Source organism: Thalassophryne amazonica, chromosome 23 (assembly GCF_902500255.1).
Source record: "Thalassophryne amazonica chromosome 23, fThaAma1.1, whole genome shotgun sequence".
NCBI classification, from domain to species: Eukaryota; Metazoa; Chordata; class Actinopteri; order Batrachoidiformes; family Batrachoididae; genus Thalassophryne; species Thalassophryne amazonica.
Window position 1 is genome coordinate 5,026,881 of NC_047125.1, and position 23,533 is coordinate 5,050,413.

The 23,533-nt window shown below is 40.6% G+C and overlaps 2 protein-coding genes and 1 long non-coding RNA gene across 5 annotated transcripts in view; 1 reads left to right on the forward strand and 2 right to left on the reverse strand.

Moving 5' to 3' along the window:
• The window catches only part of LOC117504821 (NACHT, LRR and PYD domains-containing protein 4E-like), a 48,543-nt gene extending 33,829 nt beyond the window's left edge, over positions 1 to 14,714 (reverse strand). The window contains exons 1-2 of one of the 3 annotated variants that reach the window (XM_034164356.1): positions 14,665 to 14,712; positions 1,650 to 1,853 (exon numbers count right to left, since the gene is read on the reverse strand). In XM_034164356.1, coding sequence (XP_034020247.1) covers positions 1,650 to 1,722 — 73 coding nt within the window. In that variant the 5' untranslated portion in view covers positions 1,723 to 1,853; positions 14,665 to 14,712. Of the gene's footprint in view, positions 1 to 1,649; positions 1,854 to 14,664 lie in introns of all 3 variants that reach the window. The other 2 variants (XM_034164354.1, XM_034164355.1) reach the window with 2 other exon arrangements.
• LOC117504818 overlaps positions 1 to 23,533 on the forward strand; it is a 3,434,143-nt gene that overhangs the window by 2,551,500 nt on the left and 859,110 nt on the right. The window lies entirely within an intron of this gene.
• LOC117504886 overlaps positions 1 to 23,533 on the reverse strand; it is a 370,101-nt gene that overhangs the window by 229,964 nt on the left and 116,604 nt on the right. The gene's annotated exons all lie outside the window — the stretch shown is intronic.

Genomic DNA, 23,533 nt, shown 5'->3' on the forward strand with positions numbered 1-23,533 from the left:
TTCAGTTTAAACTGTAATCCAAATCAATTAAAATCTTAATGAGATGTACAAGAGTCATCAGGAGATGACACGTCTCCCCAGTCCCCAAAAATCAGGAACACAAAGTGTTGGGGATGACTAAGTACACCCATATACTAAATATGAATGAAATTAGTCAACTGGTTCTTGAGCTATCGGGCTACCATTGGTGGCAATGACAACATCTTGAATATCTCGCTGCGACTTTGAGATTGACCCCAAGGTCACCATAATCAACTATTGTTGGGTGGGGTGGGGGGGTCACCCACCTACACCCTTGTGCTAAATATGAATGAAATTCGTCAAGTGGTTCTTGTGATATCATGCTAACAAGGGTGGCAATGACAAGACTGAGGTTCCAAACACCTTCTCTTATGACTGGGGGGGTTGATATACTTGATAGAAAAATGTTCAAACAAACATGTTAGGAAAACACTTCAGAGCTATAACAAGATCTCCCCCAAAGGAAAGTTCTTCTGGAATTCACAATTTGGTGATATAAATTGGCGTAAAACACGGCTGTGCCCCTTCCAGTTTTGCATTTCAAATAAAATAAGAGAACCACCAAATAAGAAGAGTCTCTTTGATCCTGGACAGACCCAAAGAACCAAGGTTTACAATTTTGGTGCCAAAACCCGGTGGTCTGATCCTGAATTTGAAAAATCCACCCAAACGTCCCTATGTCTGTTCTTTTCATTTTATGGAGAAAAAACCGACACCACTGGATCCTTACCCAGAGAAATGGTTGGACTACAACGCTCCACTGAAGAAGCCACGGTGGATGCTAGTGAGACAAATGGGTAAGCTGTGTTTGTAGCATTAGCTGCTATCTAATTTACTCATTTTTTGGTGTTTGATACAACCAAGCACTGAATGAAATAACACCATACGTATATTAACATTATGTAATCTTGGCATTACGGTTTGTACTATTTGCCCGGTAGCATTTTAACTTGATTGTGCTTTTATACGCACAGTGACGTGAAGCTCGTAGTCCACGCCAAGTGACAACACAAAGTAGTTAAAAATAATCGAGGGCCACTTTTTCATGTCTTCTTCCCGATCTGTTCTGACCCGTGGGTTAACCAGAGTCGATCCCTTTGAGCTTTTCTAAAAGGTTTTTGTTTCTACCCATGGAATATCTTCCTTTGTTCAATACTGAAAACACCAGAAGTCCTAAGACAAAACGGAAATGCCTCTGTTGTAAAAGTGGGCGGAGCAGAATAAGGTGACTAGGAAAGGTTTCATTTCTGTGTGGACAAGGCCTAAAAATACTTCAAACATTTTGATTTATATGTAATGAGTCCAGAATATATCATGATTGCAATTCATGGGAGAAAAAAAAAATTTTTTTTTCATGATTTTCTGAGATGCCCAACACCAGCACATGCTGCTGACCCTGACCTTAAAATCGACAATGATCTGCCTGACTAAATCAAAATGTATCAAATTTAAAAAGCTGAGTAACCTCATTAATTAATAATGTGAATTAAGAGCTAAACATACAGTTACAACAACTAATTTGACAAAAAAAAAATTATTATGTACAAAATAAAACTAGGATGACCCAATTTCACAGGAAGTGAAATATTTTGCGTTTATCTTGAGTTGTGATTATTTCTGACACTTACCACGACCCTTCATCACCCTTTTGGTGTCTTTATGTCCTTCAGACTCTGAGGGACACTCCCTCTTTTTCTTCATGGTTTTTGTTTTTCCTCTCAGAACTCTGCAGTTGGTCTCCCGAGGTTGGATTCTTGTGGTCCAGGAAATGTTTCGTGCTGTCTGTCAGTGATTTGGCTGTTAAACTCTGACTGTGGAAATCAGTCTGCAGACTGAAGACGAACATGAGAAGATCAGACAGATCACTGCTCCTCAGCATTTACTCATATTGTGAACAACAGTCTGGAACTAGGGGTGTAACAATTCATCTACTACATGGATGAATAGATTTATATTCACGTGATCCAACTACATCGATCTGTGCTCTGCAAGTTGGCCTTTCGGACAACATATGTAAATCTAATATAATTTTAAAAGGTAATTAATCGACTGTACCAATACTAGCAAATAATGCATTGGATTTAAGTGCGGCTGATTTTATATGGATGTGTTTTGTCAGCACTTAACGATAAAGACGTTAAACGTTACTTGATTGAATCTGCCTGTCTGTGACGTCATCGCCACGCGCCAGCAGACAACAACATCATTTTAGGCAGAAACTGGAGTTTTGGATGTCCAAAAAAAAAAAAAATCAGGGTGTCCAAAATTTTAGGTGCCGACCAACTTCACACATACCCAAGCCACAGGGGGGAGGGGCATCCTCCATGAAAATTTAGAAAAATAGTGCCCCAAGTACATGTACCGCCAGCGCCGCCGTTCGGCATAAGCAGACTATGCAGCCTGCGTGGGGCACCAACCATGTTGCACTAGTTTGCAGGACCTCCAATTGACTGAAAAATGTGTTGAAATTATTACATTTCAAAATCAATATGAATTATTTATGAATAGGCCCATCGTTTTTGTCTTTAAACATTGTGTAGGCCCCTACCCCATTACTTAATTGGGGCAAATTAACAGTTTTTTTTTTTGCCTAATATAAAGCCCCCATCCACCCCCATCCCAATTCCCTGAAATGGTACAGCCCTGTTTGCGTCTTTCGCTGTTCGCTGTGTCGCCATACCAGGGTTGCTAGATGTGACGATTTCCAGTCCAATAAATGCTCAAAAATGCATGGAGACACTAAATCCTGTGCAATTTGAACTGATTTTTAAAATGTGTGTGGCAATTCTATACAAAAAACTCATCCAGTGCCATATTTTTACCCTAAACAAACCAATTGGATGGGAAAACACCCAATCTGGCAACCCTGCGCCTAACTGAAGTAGCACTGCTAGCCCACATTCGATTCTGACACGAGACAACAAGTTGCCACTATGCCACAATTAAACAATGACACGACAGCAGGAGTCTGGAGCTGAAAAACGGAGGAAAAAGAAACAAAAAGATGATGCCCGTGCATCCCTTGCTGGTAAGTACGTGTTAAAGGTTTAAATTGTTTTGATTACTTAATGTTCAGTGGTGCTGCTTAAGCTAGGTTGCGTTGACTTTGCTGATTTGATGTAGCTTTAAACGCTAAACTAATCTGGATATTACAAGGCATGTGACACGTTTGCAAATAGCTGGGCAGTGTAGCTTGAAGATTTTAAGTGCCTTATAAGTCAACAAAGCCCTAGTTAGCTATCAGTGCACTACTTAGGTCCAAATCTATGCTGCCTGAAAACATGATCAGACAGCAACTATAAATTTGACAGGCTGATAAATATACCAAGAATAGTGAGAATAATTTCAGAACTTATATTTAAGGCATATACGCTTGTATGGGGGTGGGGGGCCTCCCTGACCAGTTATGCTTAGGGCCTCCAAAACCTTAGCAGCGGCCCTGTGTACCGTTTTAAAGACGAAACACGTTTCTGCACTTACAAAATGCCACAAAAATAAACATAATTAAATAAAAGTACTTAATTTACTCATATTTGGGGTCAGTCTGGTTCAGGGGTCTACAACATTTACTGTCAAAAGAGACATTTTTGTCCCGACTTCCACAAATAAAATTCTTCTAGAGCCACAAAACTTGACCTTTAAAATGAATAAATAAAGATAACGGCTTATAAAGTTTTTTGTATATACAGTTCAACTACACGTTTTTAATTGTTGTTTTTTGTTTAGTTTTTTACAATCCCAAATTAGAAACATTTGGAAGATAAGCCCTGGTCCCACCAAATAATGAAAGATAAACAATGAGCCACGTAGCATGTTTTTTTTTTTTCTTTTTGCTGCGAGAAGATTTATTCAACTACCGTGGGAGAATGGTGGCTCTTAGAGGCAGTATATTCGGTTAATGACACTCATCTCTGAGCGTAGTGCTAATTTCAAGATGTTCAAAATTTAGCAACAACAGCGTGGGGCAGTTTTGTATAAGTTACTACGATGACTAACAAGGATGGTGAGGACAAGGCTGATGATAAAAAAAAAAAAAAGCCCATTATCCGTGCGCATGGCAGCTACGAGGATCGTTTTGGACAGGCTCAGCCCTCTTGCACACAATCCCACCTGCTTTGTGCGGCGGACGCTGTATATAAAATAATTACTTTGTAGCAGATTAATCATTTTCTATCAGTTTGGATGTTGAAAACACCCCTAATCGCTTCTGGAATCACACAGAACAGTTTCATCTGGACCCTTTTTGCTCTGCTTCTGAACATCATTGCAGAGTTTCTCCACATCAGGTTTTTTTCTTAACACACGTGTAGGGATGAAACGATTTGTCGAGTAATTTGAATAATTCGATTACAAAAAATGTTCGAGGCAAATTCTGTGCCTCGAAGCTTCGTTTAACGTTGTAGTACATATGCCAGGCCTGCGTGTGGCGCTAACATCCCCAGAAAAACAAACAGAAGAAGACTAGAGCAAGCGCAACTCAAATTAGCACAAAAGCTACAGCTTTCCAGCGTGACAAACAGAGGGAAATAAAGCCTTTTAGGAAAAAGACGGTCCACGCTGATCATCTGAAATAGCTTACTGTGCATTTAAAGCAAAGCAGTGTGTTTTTTTTTTTTTTTTTTTAATAAACAGTTTCGTCCGCTGGCCGCTCTACGCGCGGCGGCCGGCTGCTGCCTCTCTCTGCCCAGTGTGAGCGGCTCAGCACTGCCCTCACACAGCTCTGTCTCGGCCACAGACAGTCTCTGGAAGAAATTCAGTCTTTCTTCTGTGTTTTGCTTAGATTCGCAATGAGTGTTTCGCTTTTTAATTTTCTATTTTTTGGGCAACACACAGTGACTGCGAGGCTGCATGTTCAACCTCCAGCTGAAAATGAAATGCATTGGCTGAATCGCAGAGTGTTAAAAAGAAATTCATGCAGGGACCCAGTCGGCTTTATTAAAAGGACTGTAGTGCACCTGAAGGACAGTCATGAATGGGATTGACATCAGGACAACCGGAATATTGCATACTACTCTCTGTAGTGTGGCATTTGTACATATACACACACACACACACACATATATACATATAAACACACACATATATGTGTGTGTGTGTGTGTGTAGAGATTTCTACATCACATTCTGGCTTTTTCCACAGCCTGAAAAAGCTGAGCGATCGCCATCTAGGATTTGCATCTGTTGAACCACAAAAAAGCTTAAAAAAGTCATAGAAAAAAAGTCATAAAATTAGTATACCATCATCCTGCTGGGAGAAGCTTTTTCAGCTACTTATAGGAGTGACGGCGAGGAGTACTTATGACTTGGTGGTATCGATCGAACCACAACAGAGTGCAGAGCCACATGGAGGAGCCGGAGTTCAGGCCTCATTCCGGGGCAGAGCAAGACACACAGCTGGGGTGATGGAGCAGACCCAGTAAATCTGAAATTCCTCACTTTGGGATATATACAAACACTCAGTTTGACCAACGGAGCTTAGTTCTGCAAATATGTCCGAGGTGAGAATAATTTAAAAATAAAATGTGACATTACTGCACTGACCTCAATTTTACAGTTATTTACATCACTGAATACACTGTGAGGAAAAAAATCTCAAAGTTAGTCCAGTCATGATTCAAGATTCCTTTATTGTCATTCCACCTTGTGAAGGTACAAAGCGGAACAAAATTTTGTTGCCACTGTCTCCTCGCAAAAACAAAGATGAGTAAAAATAAAATAACAAATATACTGATAAAGATATTATGTGCAAATCGGTGGAAAAATGAATAAAAAAAAGTAACAGATGTGTGTATGTATATATATATATATATATATATAAACCATTTTTTTAATACTTTCATTTTTATTTTTTCATCTCTGGTTTGCGTATGCTTTTACATGTACACGTATGAAAGAAATAAATCGACTGAAAACACCGGCATCTGCCTCGGCAGGTAAATAAAAGACAAGCATGTGCTACAGCACCGGAAGTGCTGCAGGAAACACAAAAAACACCAGCATCTGCTGCTGTCTCTCTGTTGCTGTGCACACGGCATGCAAATTTGCGAAACATAGGATGGTAGGGGGAGGCTCCAGCCTTTTCGCCTCTGATTGGCTAGAAGGTGAGCAGCAGTTGAATTCTCTTTTGAAACGTTATCTGACGCTGGAGCAGGACAGACTGACAGCTGAGCAGAGAGAAATGTTTTAAAAGTGGTAAATGTATTTCAAAAATAACTAGAAGGTTGGTTATCGCAGGTGAATAGTTTATCAATGGCTGCCCACCATAACATCTTCAGCAAAGTTACTATCCTAGTAGTGAGCAAACAAACATTAACTTTATCTACGCTGCAATTTCTGCTCGACCCCCACATGGCTGCTTGCAGCTAGATTTTTTTTTATGCATTTGTTTTTGGCTGGCTCCTGCACCTTACTCTGAATATGTGCATGATCCCAGATTAAACAAGATATAAATTTATCAGTATAAACAGTCATTTCTATATTGCAGTTATTACACTTCATGTCAACACATAAATGCAAGCGTCTGTTTTTCTTAGTTTCTTTTTGATATTGGACTTCTACAATCTAGTAATAAACTGTTACAAACTGGTCACATTATACGAGGTCTGTCAAAGTAACGGTCCTTTTTATTTTTTTTCAAAAACTATATGGATTTCATTCATATGTTTTTACGTCGGACATGCTTGAACCCTCGTTCGCATGCATGAGTTTTTCCACGCCTGTCGGTGACGTCATTCGCCTGTGAGCACGCCTTGGGAAGGAGTGGTCCTGCCCCCTCGTCGGATTTTCATTATCTGGAAATGGCGGAATGAAAAGGACTTTTTTTCCATCAGAATTTTTTCAGAAGCTGTTAGAGACTGGCACCTGGAAACCATTCAAAAAAATTTATCTGGCTTTCGGTGAAAATTTTACGGGCTTCACAGAGAATAAGGTCTGTTAGTACAGCTTTAAGGACACCTTTAAGGACGCTCGGCGCGCCGCGCTCCGAGCTGCGACGACGCGGCACAAGCCACCGGACCATTTCTAAACGGATGGCTCTGTGGATATGAGACCATCGTGTGCTCTTTCTCTGGTTATCACAAGAGCTGGACATCAGCCATTTTCCGGCAGATTTCACTTTTAACAAGAGATTTTGTCATGGAAAGCCGTGCGGAGGCTTCGCCCGTCACGACCGATTCGCTTTGGAAGCGAGACAAAGGAATACCTCAGATTCTGCATGTCAGAGGACAAGTTTGGACATGTCCAGCTCTCCACAATTTCACTGATACTTACTGGACTGGTAAGCACTGAAAGCCGAGATAGACATGTCCACCTTGTCCTCTGACATGCAGAAACGGAGGTATTCCTTTGTCTCGCTTAGGAGGCGGGCAAGATGGCGGACAGAGCACAAGCAAACTTTTGAGCGCCGTACGTCTGGGTCCCAACGTTAGACTAGAACTGTCCTCTTTTGACAAAAAAAAAAAATCGCTGTGAACTCTGCGGAATCACTGTCTAGCCTACCAGTGAAGAAAGGTACGTGAATTAAAATTATGTGTGCAAATAAAGACAAAACAAACAGAAAGGCGGGAGATTCGCTAGCCTTTCATAGCTACGCCGCTGCCGCCGCATCTCCAGAGAAGGCCACCCCGATGGACGCCATCAACCAGGGCAAAACCAGACGACAATTAAGCACTCCCACCAAACAACCACCTGCTAAGAGGTTGGCACAAAACACAGAGAAGACAACATTAAACACAGAGTTGGAAATAAACAGTATGGAATTCACGTTTGCTGACATGGTGAAAATCCTGAGGAAAGTTGAAAGCAAAGTAGATGACTTGACGGAGCAAGTGAAAGAACAGTCAAACGTTTGCCGAGCTACTCCAGCATGTCGAGGTAAATGGGAAAGCAATCGCTGAATGCTGCTCGAGAGTCGAAACTCTGGAATGCGAATGCAAAGAGCTGAAAAAAGAAAACACTGCTCTGAAAGAAAAGGTTCTAGAAGTTGAATGTTACAAACGACGCTGGAATCTTCGACTATCCGGTCTCAAAGAACAAGATGGCGAAAACATCAGGGAGAAAATCGAGGAGCTTCTGCTGAAAATCTTCCCACAGTGGGCTGACAACATCGGAGACGTGATCGACTCCGTGCACTGCGTCGGAAGAAGGGAGAATGGATGCAGCCGCCAGGTCATCATCCAGTTTGTAAGAAGAATTCATCGAGATGCAGTTTGGAAATCAACCAAGGATTCACCAGTCTGCAAGGATCGAGGAGTCCGCTTTGTCCAGGATTTCATCAAGGAAGATCTGCTATCTCGAGAGAAACTTTGGCCAATAATAAAACTGGCCAGATCACAGAATAAGGTGGCTTTTTACAAAGGCCACACTGCAGTCATTGACGGCCGCATAGTTACAGCCTGAAAACGAAAATATAAGCACCTTAGACTTGAAAACATTCAAATTATTCAAATCATTTCAATCCAGTTTGTTCTAATGAAATTTCTAACACGTTCAATTGATATTCACAATGTTACTTTTAGATGGACAAATTTCCACGTTTGTTAGGGACCTGCCTAAAGTTTCTCCTTACTTAAAGTAAGAAACTTTACCAACCTTCTACAACTTTTTGCTTTTCTATATATATGTGTATGAATGTATGTATGTGTGTGAGCAACAATGCTACTAAAATGCAACTTAAAATTATTGACAATTAATACTCGAGGTCTAAGGGATAGTGTCAAAAGAAAGGCTCTGTTTTTATACTGCAAAAGTAGACAAGCACAATGCATTCTACTACAGGAAACTCATTCAAATGAAATGGATGAAAAATTTTGGACGTCTCAATGGGGGGACAAAATGTTTGTTTCACATGGGACTTTAAGATCAGCTGGTGTAGCAATTTTATTCAACAACTGCCAAGGGAAAATAGTTAGTACAAAATTTGATGATAATGGCCACTGGATTATAACAGTAATTCAACTTGATGAAGCTATTTTAATACTAGGGAATGTTTATGGTCACTGCAGCATTATGCTAAATAGAAAACTGCTCTCTGAAATACAGGAAGTGCTATTTCAACTCAGAATTAAATATGCATCAGAAAACATTGTTTTAGGAGGAGATTGGAATATGGTTAAAGATGACTGGCTTGACAGACATCCCAGTAAATATAACACTCCTCACCCTAATCTCATGTTAACGGATTACTGCGTTTCCTTAAATCTTACAGAACCATGGAGACAAAGACATCCTGATAAAAGACAATACTCTTGGTTTAAACCAAACGGTTCAGCAAAATCCAGGCTTGATTACTGGCTAGTAAGTGATGACATAGCCAATCAAACCTCAAAATGTGAAATACTACCAGCACCTCTTACTGATCACTGCTGTGTGGAGTTATTTGTAACACCTCTCCCACAGTCCGTCAGGAAAAATGGGTACTGGAAATTTAACTCCAGGTTACTATTTCACAATGACTTCTGTCAAGGCATAGAAGATCTTATACAAATCATTTAAAAGATGAATCCCTAGTATCATTTACTCAAAAATGGGAATTCTTAAAATATAAAATCTGTCAATACTCAATCTCTTATAGTAAGCAACTCAAAAAGAGGAATAACATGGAAGAAGATCGCACTGTAAAAGACATACTTGCCATTACCCTGGGTTCCATAATATCAGAGAATGATAAGACTTCTACAACTACAAGAAAAATTAGATAAAATATATGAAAGGAAAGCTCAAGGAGGATCACGAGCCAAGTGGATGGAGGGTGAAAAGAACACTGCCTATTTTTGCAGATTAGAAAAAAAGAGACAAGAATGTAAAACAATAAAATCTTTAGTGATTAATGGTGAGGAATGCTTTAATGAAACATCTATAGCAAATGAAATTACTAAGTTCTATCAAAATCTGTACACCTCCTCCTATTCGGCTCCAAAGGCTGAAAGCTTTCTGAAACAAATTAAACAACACATCCCACAAATTGATGATGAGTTTAAAGAAAACTGTGAGAAAGACATAAACCTTACTGAGCTTGACAAGGCAATTATGTGCCTAAAACCTGATCATTCTCCAGGTCCTGATGGGCTAACTGGTAACTTCTATAGACATTTTTGGAAATCACTCAGAAACCTACTCTTTCAAATGTTTAATGAGGTCATAGATAATTTAGCTCTACCAACAAGCATGAAACAAGGTATCATCACTATAATTCCCAAACCAGATAAAGATACAAAAATACTAGAAATCTATCGCCCAATCTCACTTCTTAATAATGATTATAAACTACTTACATATATATATATATATATATATATATATATATATATATATACTAACAGACTTAAAAAGAAAAAAGACACTATTATTAATGAAACACAATCAGGCTTTGTGAATAAAAGATCTATACATAATATTAGATTGGTAAAAGACCTATTAGATTATAGTGACTTAATTCAAGACAAAGGATTCATTCTATTCCTTGACTTTTATAAGGCCTTTGATCAACTAGAGCATCAATTTCTTTTTCAAGTACTGCAGGCATATGGCTTTGGACCTAAATTTTGTAATGTAATTGAAACATTCTATAGAGATACTACTAGTACAGTGACACTTCCAACTGGTACCACACCACGCTTCTCTTTAAATAGAGGAGTAAAACAAGGATGCAATATTTCACCATTCCTATTCATAATGGCAGTTGAAATGCTGGCCATTATACTTAAAAATTCAAGTATAGAAAAATTGAACATTTTTAGTAAACCGCTTATGATTAGTCAACTTGCTGACGACAACTATCTTCCTCAAAAACTTAGAACAAATTTCTGTAGTATTAAACTTAATTGACCTCTTCTCTGAAGCATCTGGTTTGACACTTAATCGTAATAAATGTGAACTTATGGCCATACACAATTGTAACCTTATAGAAGCATATAATATTCCAATAAAATCTTGTGTAAAATATCTGGGCATTAGTCTAACTAAAGATACTGATGCAAGTGACTCATTAAATATACACCCAAAAATTAATCAGTGTAAATTTAAGTTGAATTCTTGGCTACAACGAGACCTAACAGTTTTTGGAAGAACATACCTAACTAAAATGGAATCTCTAGCAAGATGTATTTATCCAGCCTACTCCATGGCGATCCCAGACAAATCAATCAAAGCCATAAACTAGCTCAACTTTAACTTTGTCTGGAAAAAACAAAGTTCACTATATTAAAAAATCTGAAACCATAAAAGAATACGAGGAAGGTGGACTTCAAGTAATTGACTTTGAATGTTTAAATACTGTACTAAAAATGGTTAAAATCTTTCCTAACTGAAAAAAATAGCACCTGGTTCTGCCTCTCCAAAGGCCTATTTGATAAAATGGGAGGTATTGAATTCATCCTTAGATGTGATTTTATTACCAGTTAAACTATCATCCTTTCATAAACAAGTCCTGTTAAGCTGGAAACTTATGTACAACCACAATTGTACTCCACATCAAACCCCAATATGGAACAACAGATATGTACTTTGCAATAGAAAATCTATTTTCTTGCAGAACTGGATGGATAAAGGAGTGTGGACAATACGCCATCTAATGGATGACCAAGGGAACTGGTTATCATTTGAAAACTTCTGCACCCTACACAGTATTACATGTCGAAGGGCAGAATTTAAAAAAATCTCCAAAGCAATCCCTCAAGCTCTCAAACGCTTAATAGAGAGCATGGAAATGAACAATCTGCCTGCTCCTAACCTCCCAAACCTGCAAATCTATGAACAAAATTTCTTAGAAAAAAATATACCCAACAAAACTCTCAGAAAATGTCTAAATAATCAATTATTCCCCATAAAACCAAACAGAAACTCAATCATCCAAAAATTTTCTAAAGTTGAAATTAAAAAAATTAGAACTGAATATCTAAAATTTCCCATTACTCCCAAAACAAAAGAAACACACTTTAAAATTTTAAATGAAATTTATCCATCCAGGGAACTGCTTAGAAAAAGATTTAATATTGAACAAAACAACTATATATTCTGTGATAACGACATTGAAACAACCGAGCATTTATTTTACCAGTGCATATATTCCAGGACATTTTGGGACGACTTATGGAACTGGCTATCTTCAAGAATCCAGCTACAAAGTGATCTGAAATGGGATGATATTATTTTTGGTATTTTTTCAAGAGACACTGAAACAAGAAATGTGCTGAACAATACCTTATTGTTAGCAAAATATTTTATACATACATGTAAATGTAAGAAAGTAAAGCCCATTTTCACTGTCTTTAAAAAACAAATGCAAGATAACTATGTAAAATCCCTTAAACAGATGACATGTAAAAATGCACTATCTCTGATGGAAGCCATAGAAGATCTACAACTTTTTGCTGACCTCTAATGTTTGTATATAGATGTACGAGGTCTGTCCGTAAAGTATAGGTCCTTTTTATTTTTTTCAAAAACTATATGGATTTCATTCATATGTTTTTACGTCAGACATGCTTGAACCCTCGTGCGCATGCGTGAGTTTTTCCACGCCTGTCGGTGACGTCATTTGCCTGTGAGCACTCCTTGTGGGAGGAGTCGTCCAGCCCCTCGTCGGAATTCCTTTGTCTGAGAAGTTGCTGAGAGACTGGCGCTTTGTTTTATCAAAATTTTTTCTAACCTGTGAGACACATCAAAGTGGACATGGTTCGAAAAATTAAGCTGGTCTTCAGTGAAAATTTTAACAGCTGATGAGAGATTTTGAGGTGATTCTGTCGCTTTAAGGACTTTTCACGGTGCGAGACCTCGCGCAGCGCTCTCAGGCAGCGTCATCAGCCTGTTTCAAGCTTAAAACCTCCACATTTCAGGCTCTATTGATCCAGGGCGTCGTGAGAGAACAGAGAAGTTTCAGAAGAAGTCGGTTTCAGCATTTTATCCGGATATTCCACTGGTAAAGGAGATTTTTTTAATGAAAGACGTGCGGGCGGATTGCAGCGTCGGCTCGCAGCCGCCGCGACGCTCCGTCACAGGAAAAACACCTCTGCTGGAAGCCTTGAGGACAAGTTGGAACATCTCCAGCTGATAAACAATTTCTCATATACTCACTCCACTGAAAGCCATCAAAAGCCAACTGGATTTTAACAAATGGTTATCAACACGGAGGTGTTTTTCCTGTGCCGCCGCGCCGCGTCCCGACGCGCGGACCCGTCCGCACGTCTTTCATTAAAAAAATCTCCTTTAACAGTGGAATATCCGAATAAAATGCTGAAACCGACTTCTTCTGAAACTTCTCTGTTCTCTCACGACGCCCTGGATCAATAGAGCCTGAAATGTGGAGGTTTTCAGCTTGAAACAGGCTGACGACGGCGCCTGAGAGCGCTGCACGACGTCTCGCACCGTGAAAAGTCCTTAAAGCGACAGAATCACCTCAAAATCTCTCATCAGCTGTTAAAATTTTCACTGAAAACCAGCTTAATTTTTCGAACCGTGTCCACTTCGATGTGTCTCACAGGTTTAGAAAAAATTTTGATCAAACAAAGCGCCAGTCTCTCAGCAACTTCTCAGACAAAGGAATTCCGACGAGGGGCTGGACGACTCCTCCCACAAGGAGTGCTCACAGGCGAATGACGTCACCGACAGGCGTGGAAAAACTCACGCATGCGCACGAGGGTTCAAGCATGTCTGACGTAAAAACATATGAATGAAATCCATATAGTTTTTGAAAAAAATAAAAAGGACCTATACTTTACGGACAGCCCTCGTATATCTTCTTTTGTGTGTGTGTGTGTGTGTGTATCTATCTTCTTTTCTTCTTTTGTTAAGTTACCAGTGCCTTGTAAACCGCACCAGAATGTTTCAAATTGTTAATTGCCAAGATGGTTTGTACATTTAATCCTGTTGGAAGGGGAAGGAGAGGGAGAGAGAGGAGAAGGAAGAAGAAGAAGAAGAAAAAAAAAACTATTTCTCATAATACTGAGAACGTTATTGTGGCCTTCCCTTTTTTCTTTTTTTTTTTTCGTTACTGTATGTTGTTGCATTTGTTGAAATAAAGTTTTGGAAGAAAAAAAAAACAAAAAAAAAAACGGCAGTTCCTGAACGTAAGAAGACGTTTTACGGCCAAATCAAATAGCCAATCATGGTAGACACCTTCTAGCCAATCAGAGGCAAAAAGGGCGGAACCTTACCCTACCATACTATGTTTCGCTGCGTTCACTTTAGTGCCGTGTGCACTAAAAAATTAATTAATATAATTATACGCCAAAGCATTTTAACTCCGTCATTATGAGGGCGTTTTCTTCACAAATAACTAAGTTTTTTGGAGAAGTTTATCTTTGAGTAAATGTGTAGTCTGCGGCCCGACGGCGAACACACAAACCAAAAACTCAGAGGAAACAAACTACAAGACAACATTTAACACTTAACGGCCTCGTTAATAACTTAAAAATAACTGTATTTACCTGATCACAGAAAGACAAAAAGACGCAGACGGCAGGTCCAAATAACAAAATGTCCAAACTCCATCACGAGTGACGTCACAGGAAAACAGAAAAAATGATGCAACACCGCCCCCCGGTACACTTAATGAACATTATGTTCACTCGGTTATATTAAAAGTCAACATTTTAGAATATACTGCAAACAAAACAATAAACAACTCCAGAATAAATAAGGAATTTACCTGAATGTGTCGGTGGTCTGGAAGACGGCCCTGAACCCGGACAGTTCTTTACATCCCTTATCTAAAATAAAGAACGACAACCAAAGCCTGATTCAACGGCCACTAAATAACGCTACGTTACTGTAAAAGCGGTCTCCATTTGATTTTCATAACAAAATCAAACATACATGTGCAACTCCTGCAGGTGCTGGCAGCGTAAGTCCTATGGTCTGCCGGACGGGGGGCGGGGCTGGACGGAACCATGTCTCACACGGAGGGCGGGGGGTGAAGCTATGTTATTTGGTCGTAACGACATTCAATAACGAAAAGCATCCACGTTATCATGTTTCTTAACGATAGTATGTAGTTTCAACATGACGACTTCATTATTTTGGAGGGCTGTGTGGGCCAATTTCAAATATTGCGGTGAGTTACAAACCACTCCAACCCCCCCCCCCCCTTCCAGCTGGCATTTTGGCGCCTGTCTGGTCCCCGCCTCCTCCGCTCACGCGTTCATGGCAGGACAAACTGATTTGAACCGATTTGAACGTGTGATCGGGCTGAAATTTTAGCTCGGAAACTTGTGCGGAAATTCAGCTTACATTAATCGATATTGTAACCGATTTCAAACTTCAAATAGAAAGATAATCACTGCAACATTTTGCATCTTTCTCACACACAGAAAACAGCTGTAATGTCTTACTTATTTTCTTCCAGATAAACACAACAAAGAATTAACGCTTTGCAGATTTCACAGTTTATCGTGGTCTTGAACGCAGCATGTGTGGGGCATTCGAGGACGAGCGGCTTGATGTACAATCTGTATTTGAATGCATCATGAACCATAACCGAGCTGAGGGAGAAAAAAAAAAAAAACAATAAAGCAACTTCCGCTCAGGGAAACGTTGTCCAAAATAAAGCTCGACGTTTCCTTTTTATAATAAATAATTCCATAAATAAATAAAAATAAGGGAATAGTTGCAAGGAACTGAACTCAAAGAAATTAATTTATGTCAGCGCTTAAAAAAGAGGAGGAAACAGAACTGCAGATGCATCTGGTCATTGCACAAAACATGAAATATTTTAGATTCATACTATCTGCAACAAAATAGAAGTCAAAGTGTCCCCCCCCACCAACCCTTCAAATATGCTTTGCAGTCCAAGTGTATTTCCATTTAATTACATTGCATTTTCATACCTTTTCCCACATGCTCCAACTTTTTCTGATTTGGGCTTAAATCTGTTGATTTGAAATGCGATTCTGCAGTAAAGTTTGTCGGAAATTCTCACACAGTTGAGGTCATTTGTGGTGGATTGATCTGATAACAGTTGCGATAACAGCAGCTCGTGGACCACCTTACTGAGAATCATCTCTCTGAGCCACTGCAGTCCACTTTTAGAAAATATCATTCCACAGAGACAGCTCTCACTAAAGCGGTGAATGATCTTCTGCATGCAATGGATTTGGACACCACTATGGTTCTGGTGCTGTCAGACCTTAGTGCTACTGTGTTTGATACGGTGGATCACCGTATTCTACTCGATAGGCTGGAGAATCATTTTGGGATTATTGGGAATGCCCTTGCATGATTGATGTCATACCTGACCAGTCATTCTCACTGTGTTTTTGCACAACATTACCTCTAACTTTAGTGACATAAAATGTGGGGATCCACAGGGGTTCGTCTTAGGCTCCTTGCTTTTCTCTAGCACCCCTTGGGCACATTTTGTGAAGATTTGGGATTACCTTTCATTGCTATGCTGATACCTGCTGGTAATCTCATACAGATAAAATCCTGAGAGGATTGCCTTGCATCAGTGAAAAGCTGGATGTCTAGCAGTTTCCTACTTTTGAACTCAGACAAGACTGAAATGATGGTTCTTGATCCAGCAAAACATCAACATCAGTTTGATTCCAAAGCATCCTTATCCTGCCAGCAGATAAAGGCAGATGCACGGTGGTGCTGAACACATCGGACTACAAGGCCAAGATCAACAACTTGCTCAGTGACTCCAGTACATACGAATGTCTGAAGAGAGACCCCACGAGTGGCTATAAGAAGAAAATCATTAGCTACCTCCAAAACCTGGAGAAAGAGGGATTCATCGACAGGCAGACATACTACAGACTGTACCCGGGGGACACCACTCCATGCATCTATGGACTGCCCAAAATCCACAAACAGGACATGCCACTTGTCAGGCTTTGGTCCATTCAGGGCCCTGGTCATGGTTTCATCATTTTGCCTCACATTCGGTTTTGATTCTTCTGTTTGTGGGTTCTGTTCATCTGTCTTATTTTTTCTGATTTGTTATGCTCTGTTTATGCTTAGTTTTGTTTCATTTATTTTCTTTGTTTCACCTTGTTGCCATTTATTTAGTTTTGTCTTTGTTCTTGTCCAATTTGTAATTTGTTTTTCTTTATTGCTCATTGTTATGTATTTGTATTCTTTTACTCATGGTCCCTTTAGTTACTTCAGTCTCAGTTTAGTTTTATCACATGTAGTGTATTATGCTTTAGTCTCTGGTTTTGGTTGTTTCTCTTCAGTGTTTTCTCCTGGTTACATTCCTTTGGTTGTGTATTTCATTCTCTGTTTTTCATTAGTCTGTTTGTCACTTTATCAGTGATTGTATCACCTTTTATTCTGTGGTCATCTGTTCTGTTCACCACCAAATTGCTAGTATTACACTTATTTGTTTATGTTTGATCATATGTTGTATTTGGTACTCTATGTCCACATGGTGAGTTCTGCCTTAGTTAAGTATCTGCCTTTTATTTTCTGGGTCCTGTCACATGAGCACATTAGTTTGTGGTATTCAGTTCTTTTGTCTCTGTTGGTTGTGGGTGTGTCACTGGCACTGAGTTGTTTTGTTTGTCACACCCACCTGTCTTGTCTGGCCACTCCCCTTCCTGAACCTTCCCCACACCTGTTTTACATCACGCCCTGATTACTCCCCTTGTATTTAAGCTCTCACAGTCCCTCAAGTTGTCGATCGTGTGTCACATCCTTTTCTTCCTTGTCACAGTCTGTTTGCCTAGTTTTTTGACCTTGCTTGTTTAACCTGATCTTTGCCACGCTGTGAACCTGACCCCTGCTTGTGTACTGAACTACGAATCTACCTCTTGCTTGTCTGTACTGCCACCCCGCTGACTGCCTATTTGTGTACCGAACCATCACCTGTTTTTGGATAAAGCCTATTTTTACCTCCACGCTTCAGCCTGTGAGTCTGCATTGTGTGCCCTACCATTTTCTGTGCCATGTCACACCCAGCCTTGACACCACTCAGGTCTATTGTAAGTAGCACAGATTCCATCACATACAATTTGGCCAAGCACCTCAAGTGGATTTTGGTTCCTCTAGTGGGTAACTCAGACCACCATGTGGCGAACACACAAGATTTTGTGAACAAGATCAAGGACCTGCAGCTGGAGGCAGATGAAACTACAGCGTCATTTGATGTGACTTCGTTGTTTCACCTGCATCCCACCGCTGAGGCCAGCTCAGCTGTGAGGCAGAGACTGCTGGAGGATATGTCTCTACCATGAAAGGACCAAACTCCCACCAGACCACATCTGCCAACTCTTGGAGATCTGTCTCAAACACCACGTATTTCCTGTTTAGGGGGAATGACTACAGGCAGATCCATGGTTGTGCGATGGGGTCTCCGGTATCCCCCATTGTGGCCAATCTGTACATGGAGCGAGTGGAGAAGACAGCCTTGACGTCGTTCACGGGCATCTCTCCCAGTCACTGGTTCAGATATGTCGATGACACATGGGTTAAAATCAAGCAACAGGAGGTCGAGGACTTTACAGAACACATCAGTTCGGTGGATTCCAATATCAAGTTCACACGTGAGGATGCCAGAAACAACCATTTAGCCTTCTTGGACTGTGATGTTATGATTGGAGAGAACAGGCAGCTCCAGACAGAGGTTTACAGAAAACCCACTCACACTGACCAATATCTGCTCTTTGGCTCAAACCACCCCCTTGAACACAAGCTCAGGGTGATCAGGACTCTTCAACACAGAGCCCTACAGGTGCCCACAACTGCAGAGGGAAGGGCTAAAGAACAACAACTTCTACGGAAAGCCCTCACAGTATTGTGGGTACCCACGATGGTCCCTGGACAAAGTGCAGAAGTCCCAGAAAACAAAGAGACCAGATAGACAGGAGACGGAGACAAGAAGAAAAAGAGTCTCTCTCCCTTATTTAGCAGGAGTAGGGGGAAAAACTACAGAGGATCTTCAGGCAGCACAAAATCCCAGTTTACTTTAAACCGGTTAACACCTTGAGACAGAAATTAGTTCACCCTAAGGACAGATCCCTAGTTACAAACAGAGCAATGTAGTGTATTTATCAGATGTTGGAAAACTGTAATGAACACTACATAGGTGAGACTAAGCAACCTTTAAACAAGAGGCTATACCAGCACCGCAGAGAGGTTGCCAGTGGACCTCAGTCTGCAGTTCATCTCCACCTGAAAGACACTAACTACACGTTTGAGGGCAAGGAATCTTAGCAGAGAGAAGAAATGGTTTTGAGAGAGGTGTCAAGGAAGCATTCTTTGTAAAACAGTTGAAACCCAGCCTTAACCGGGGAGTGGGTTCTCAGACACGCTTTGTCCCCTGTTTACAATGGGGTACTCAAGTCAAAGCAGTTTCAGTCTTTTGTTCATGGTAATGAGTCATTCACATCATCAGCAGAGTCGTCAAGGGAGCCATAGGAGAGGGGTCCGTCCCATCATTAGGAGAGTGCTAACTAGAGCACAATAGGTGCTAATTAGAGCTATTGTTTAGTCACTAGCCTATAGCAGGCGGCCCTATCGGTAGGAGGGGTCTGGGTTAGGTTAATAAAACTCCAGCTTTGTTGCCTTCTGGTTTATTCCTCTCTACAAGAGTCAAGACAGAAGTCAGACTACCAGAGCAAGAATTTTAGCTGAGGAAGCTTCTGTGATTTGAAGCGAAACGTCCTCACGTCAAGCAACCCCAGTCCAGTCGAAGATCAAGCTTCTCTACTATCAGTTTGATCAGCTAACGACAGCATTCTCCGAGCAGTCTAACAATCGGGCACGGTCAGTGCGGCCGCCCACGAATGTTTTTGAACATGAGCAAAACATTCTGGGTGGCAATCGAAGTGGAACAATATTGAACGACAGTCGAGGTGGACTAGAACTGCAGTCTGACTGCGTCCTAATACTCTCACGACATCAAAACGGCAACAGTCTGATTGCACTTGAGAGACATTTACCACGGTCAGGCACGTCTAATGCTGCCGGCATGTCCTGGACTTCACCCCTCGTACATCCAGTTCGGGTTGCACAAAGTAAATACACTCAACAAAAATATAAATGCAACACTTTTGGTTTTTGCTCCCATTTTGTATGAGATGAACTCAAAGATCTAAAACTTTTTCCACATACACAATATCACCATTTCCCTCAAATATTGTTCACAAACCAGTCTAAATCTGTGATAGTGAGCACTTCTCCTTTGCTGAGATAATCCATCCCACCTCACAGGTGTGCCATATCAAGATGCTGATTAGACACCATGATTAGTGCACAGGTGTGCCTTAGACTGCCCACAATAAAAGGCCACTCTGAAAGGTGCAGTTTTATCACACAGCACAATGCCAAGATGTCGCAAGATTTGAGGGAGTGTGCAATTGGCATGCTGACAGCAGGAATGTCAACCAGAGCTGTTGCTGTGTATGAATGTCATATCTCTACCATAAGCCGTCTCCAAAGGTGTTTCAGAGAATTTGGCAGTCCATCCAACCAGCCTTCACAACCGACAGACCACGTGTAACACACCAGCCCAGGACCTCCACATCCAGCATGTTCACCATCCAAGACTCGGTCTGAGACCAAGCCACTCGGACAGCTGCTGAAACAATCGGTTTGCATAACCAAAGAATTTCTGCACAAACTGTCAGAAACCGTCTCAGGGAAGCTCATCTGCATGCTCATTGTCCTCATCGGGGTCTCGACCTGACTCCAGTTCGTCGTCGTAACCGACTTGAGTGGGCAAATGCTCACATTCGCTGGCGTTTGGCACATTAGAGAGGTGTTCTCTTCACGGATGAATCCCGGTTCACACTGTTCAGGGCAGATGGCAGACAGCGTGTGTGGCGTCGTGTGGGTGAGCGGTTTTCTGATGTCAGTGTTGTGGATCGAGTGGCCCATGGTGGCGGTGGGGTTATGGTATGGGCAGGCGTCTGTTATGGACGAAGAACACAGGTGCATTTTATTGATGGCCTTTTGAATGCACAGAGATACCGTGACGAGATCCTGAGGCCCATTGTTGTGTCAACATCCAAGAACATCACCTCATGTTGCAGCAGGATAATGTACGGCCCCATGTTGCAAGGATCTGTACACAATTCTTGGAAGCTGAAAATGTCCCAGTTCTTGCATGGCCGGCATACTCACCGGACATGTCACCCATTGAGCATGTTTGGGATGCTCTGGACCGGCGTATAAGACAGCGTGTACCAGTTCCTGCCAATATCCAGCAACTTCGCACAGCCATTGAAGAGGAGTGGACCAACATTCCACAGGCCACAATTGACAACCTGATCAACTCTATGCGAAGGAGATGTGTTGCACTGCATGAGGCAAATGGTGGTCACACCAGATACTGACTGGTATCCCCCCCCCCAATAAAACAAAACTGCACCTTTCAGAGTGGCCTTTTATTGTGGGCAGTCTAAGGCACACCTGTGGTGTCTAATCAGCATCTTGATATGGCACACCTGTGAGGTGGGATGGATTATCTCAGCAAAGGAGAAGTGCTCACTATCACAGATTTAGACTGGTTTGTGAACAATATTTGAGGGAAATGGTGATATTGTGTATGTGGAAAAAGTTTTAGATATTTGAGTTCATCTCATACAAAATGGGAGCAAAACCAAAAGTGTTGCGTTCATATTTTTGTTGAGCGTAGTTTGACATTTTAAGCCATCAGATTCTGTATAATTGGCATGTGGTTCCAACTCTCTCTGTGTCGTTTGTCCGCTCGGTGCTGCTGCTCGCTGTTCTGGAGGCTGTGTCTGTGTTTTGGAGCATTTTATAATAAATAATAGTCTGGCTTGCTGTGTGGTGAAATGTTCTCACAGATCATCAAAGCAATTTTCACACTGAGTGAAACGTTCACATTTAATGTTGTTTGCTAACAGCGTTATCACCTTTGACCTGATCTGTTAGGTTCCTATAATTTACGATTACTGAGAAAATAAGTGGCTCATAACTTTTAATGTTCACACCAAATGAAATTGTTCGGTGCACTGCTGCACAATCCACAAAAATATGATTTCATAAACACTTGAAGCCAGTTTTTCCTGTTAGCTGAGGTAGTTTGGACTCAGAGGGGGCGTTCAGGCTGTTCCAGGTCTCTGTAGAAAGTCTCCAGGTGACGTCTCGCAGGTTTTGTCCAGGGTAAATACAGTCTGTGATTTCTTCTCACAGCTCTGCAGCTTTGAAGGATTTTCTGAAGATGTTGGTCCTTATGTTTCACTTCTTCAGTTAATGTTGAATAATGTCTTTGTTGGTAATTTGGCATTTGAGAATGAAGATGTTTGATCAGTAAGAATCCTCTTAATCTGGTTATTGCTGTTGTAATAAAAAATATTTTCATAACAGCTGATTCATATTAGTATTAATCTCACTGAAGCTCAGCTGATATGTGCAGGACAGTGACTCAGGCCACAGAAAAATATGAAAAAGCTTTTTCTTTCAGGAAAATGCTGAACTTTATTTATGCAGTGCATTAAATAATGTTATTTTAACATTAAATATTTGACCAATTTAAGCAAATTAATGTCTGAAAATACAAATAAAGGAAATAATTTCAGATTCTCTACTGAAAAGTCACACACTCAAATATATTACGTATTCCTCTGTACAAATGACAAAAAGTGCTTCAGTGTGTCCCAGCTGTTAAGAAGCTATTTATCATTGATAAAATACAGTAAACACAGCATGTCAACAACATTTGAACTGACAATTTCTATTTCACGCCCAAATGAAGCTGGATTGACTCTGAACTCAGAAAATCAGCTTCTGCTGAAACTGAACAGAAGGTTCAGAAAGTGAACCATCCAAACATGTCAGCATGGCCCAGACTTTAACACCAGCTGTTTGATTGACGTGCACTAAAAAAAAATTCATCCTGTTTGTACAGGTTCAAACATATTTTTAACATTCTTAAAACAGACAAAATGTTTATTTAAGGCAATGTTACACAGAACGGGGTCATGTGTGAGTCCTTTGTGCAGCTTCAAACTTTACTGAGAAGAGACGGTAAAGAACGCAGACGGGATGGGAAAACACCTTTCAGTGTCCCTTGTGTCATTGTTGTCTCCAGTGAGTTTGGGTCCTACAGATGACCACTTGTACGATTTTCCCGGTTTATGACATATATGCTGGATTGGAGCGGAGTTTGTTGTGATCTAAAAGCATGACGTCATATTTCCTCAGTGTTCGTGCACAAAGACATCAAACAACCCCAAGAGAGAGAGAGAGATGATGGACAAAATGAGCTACAGATTAAATAATTCATTTTTCACAATCTTCAGTTTGGATTTATCATGTATGCGTGTTTACCTCATACAACCATGCGGTGTCAGCTAAATCAGCAGACAAAATTACATCATTTGGATAATTAACACATTTCATTGGACTTGCTAAAACAACTGACAGCCATAAAAAATATTAACAGATTTTTAAAACCATTGCAGGGACTTAAAACTAATTTTGTCCTCTTTGAAGCCATATGGAGCTCTTTGACAGAAACTCTGGATTAAACAAATTATGAGAAAACTACTTTAGAGTAAAATGTTCCACAGTGTTGTTTTCATGCAGATGCTGTCAGACACACAGCAGTG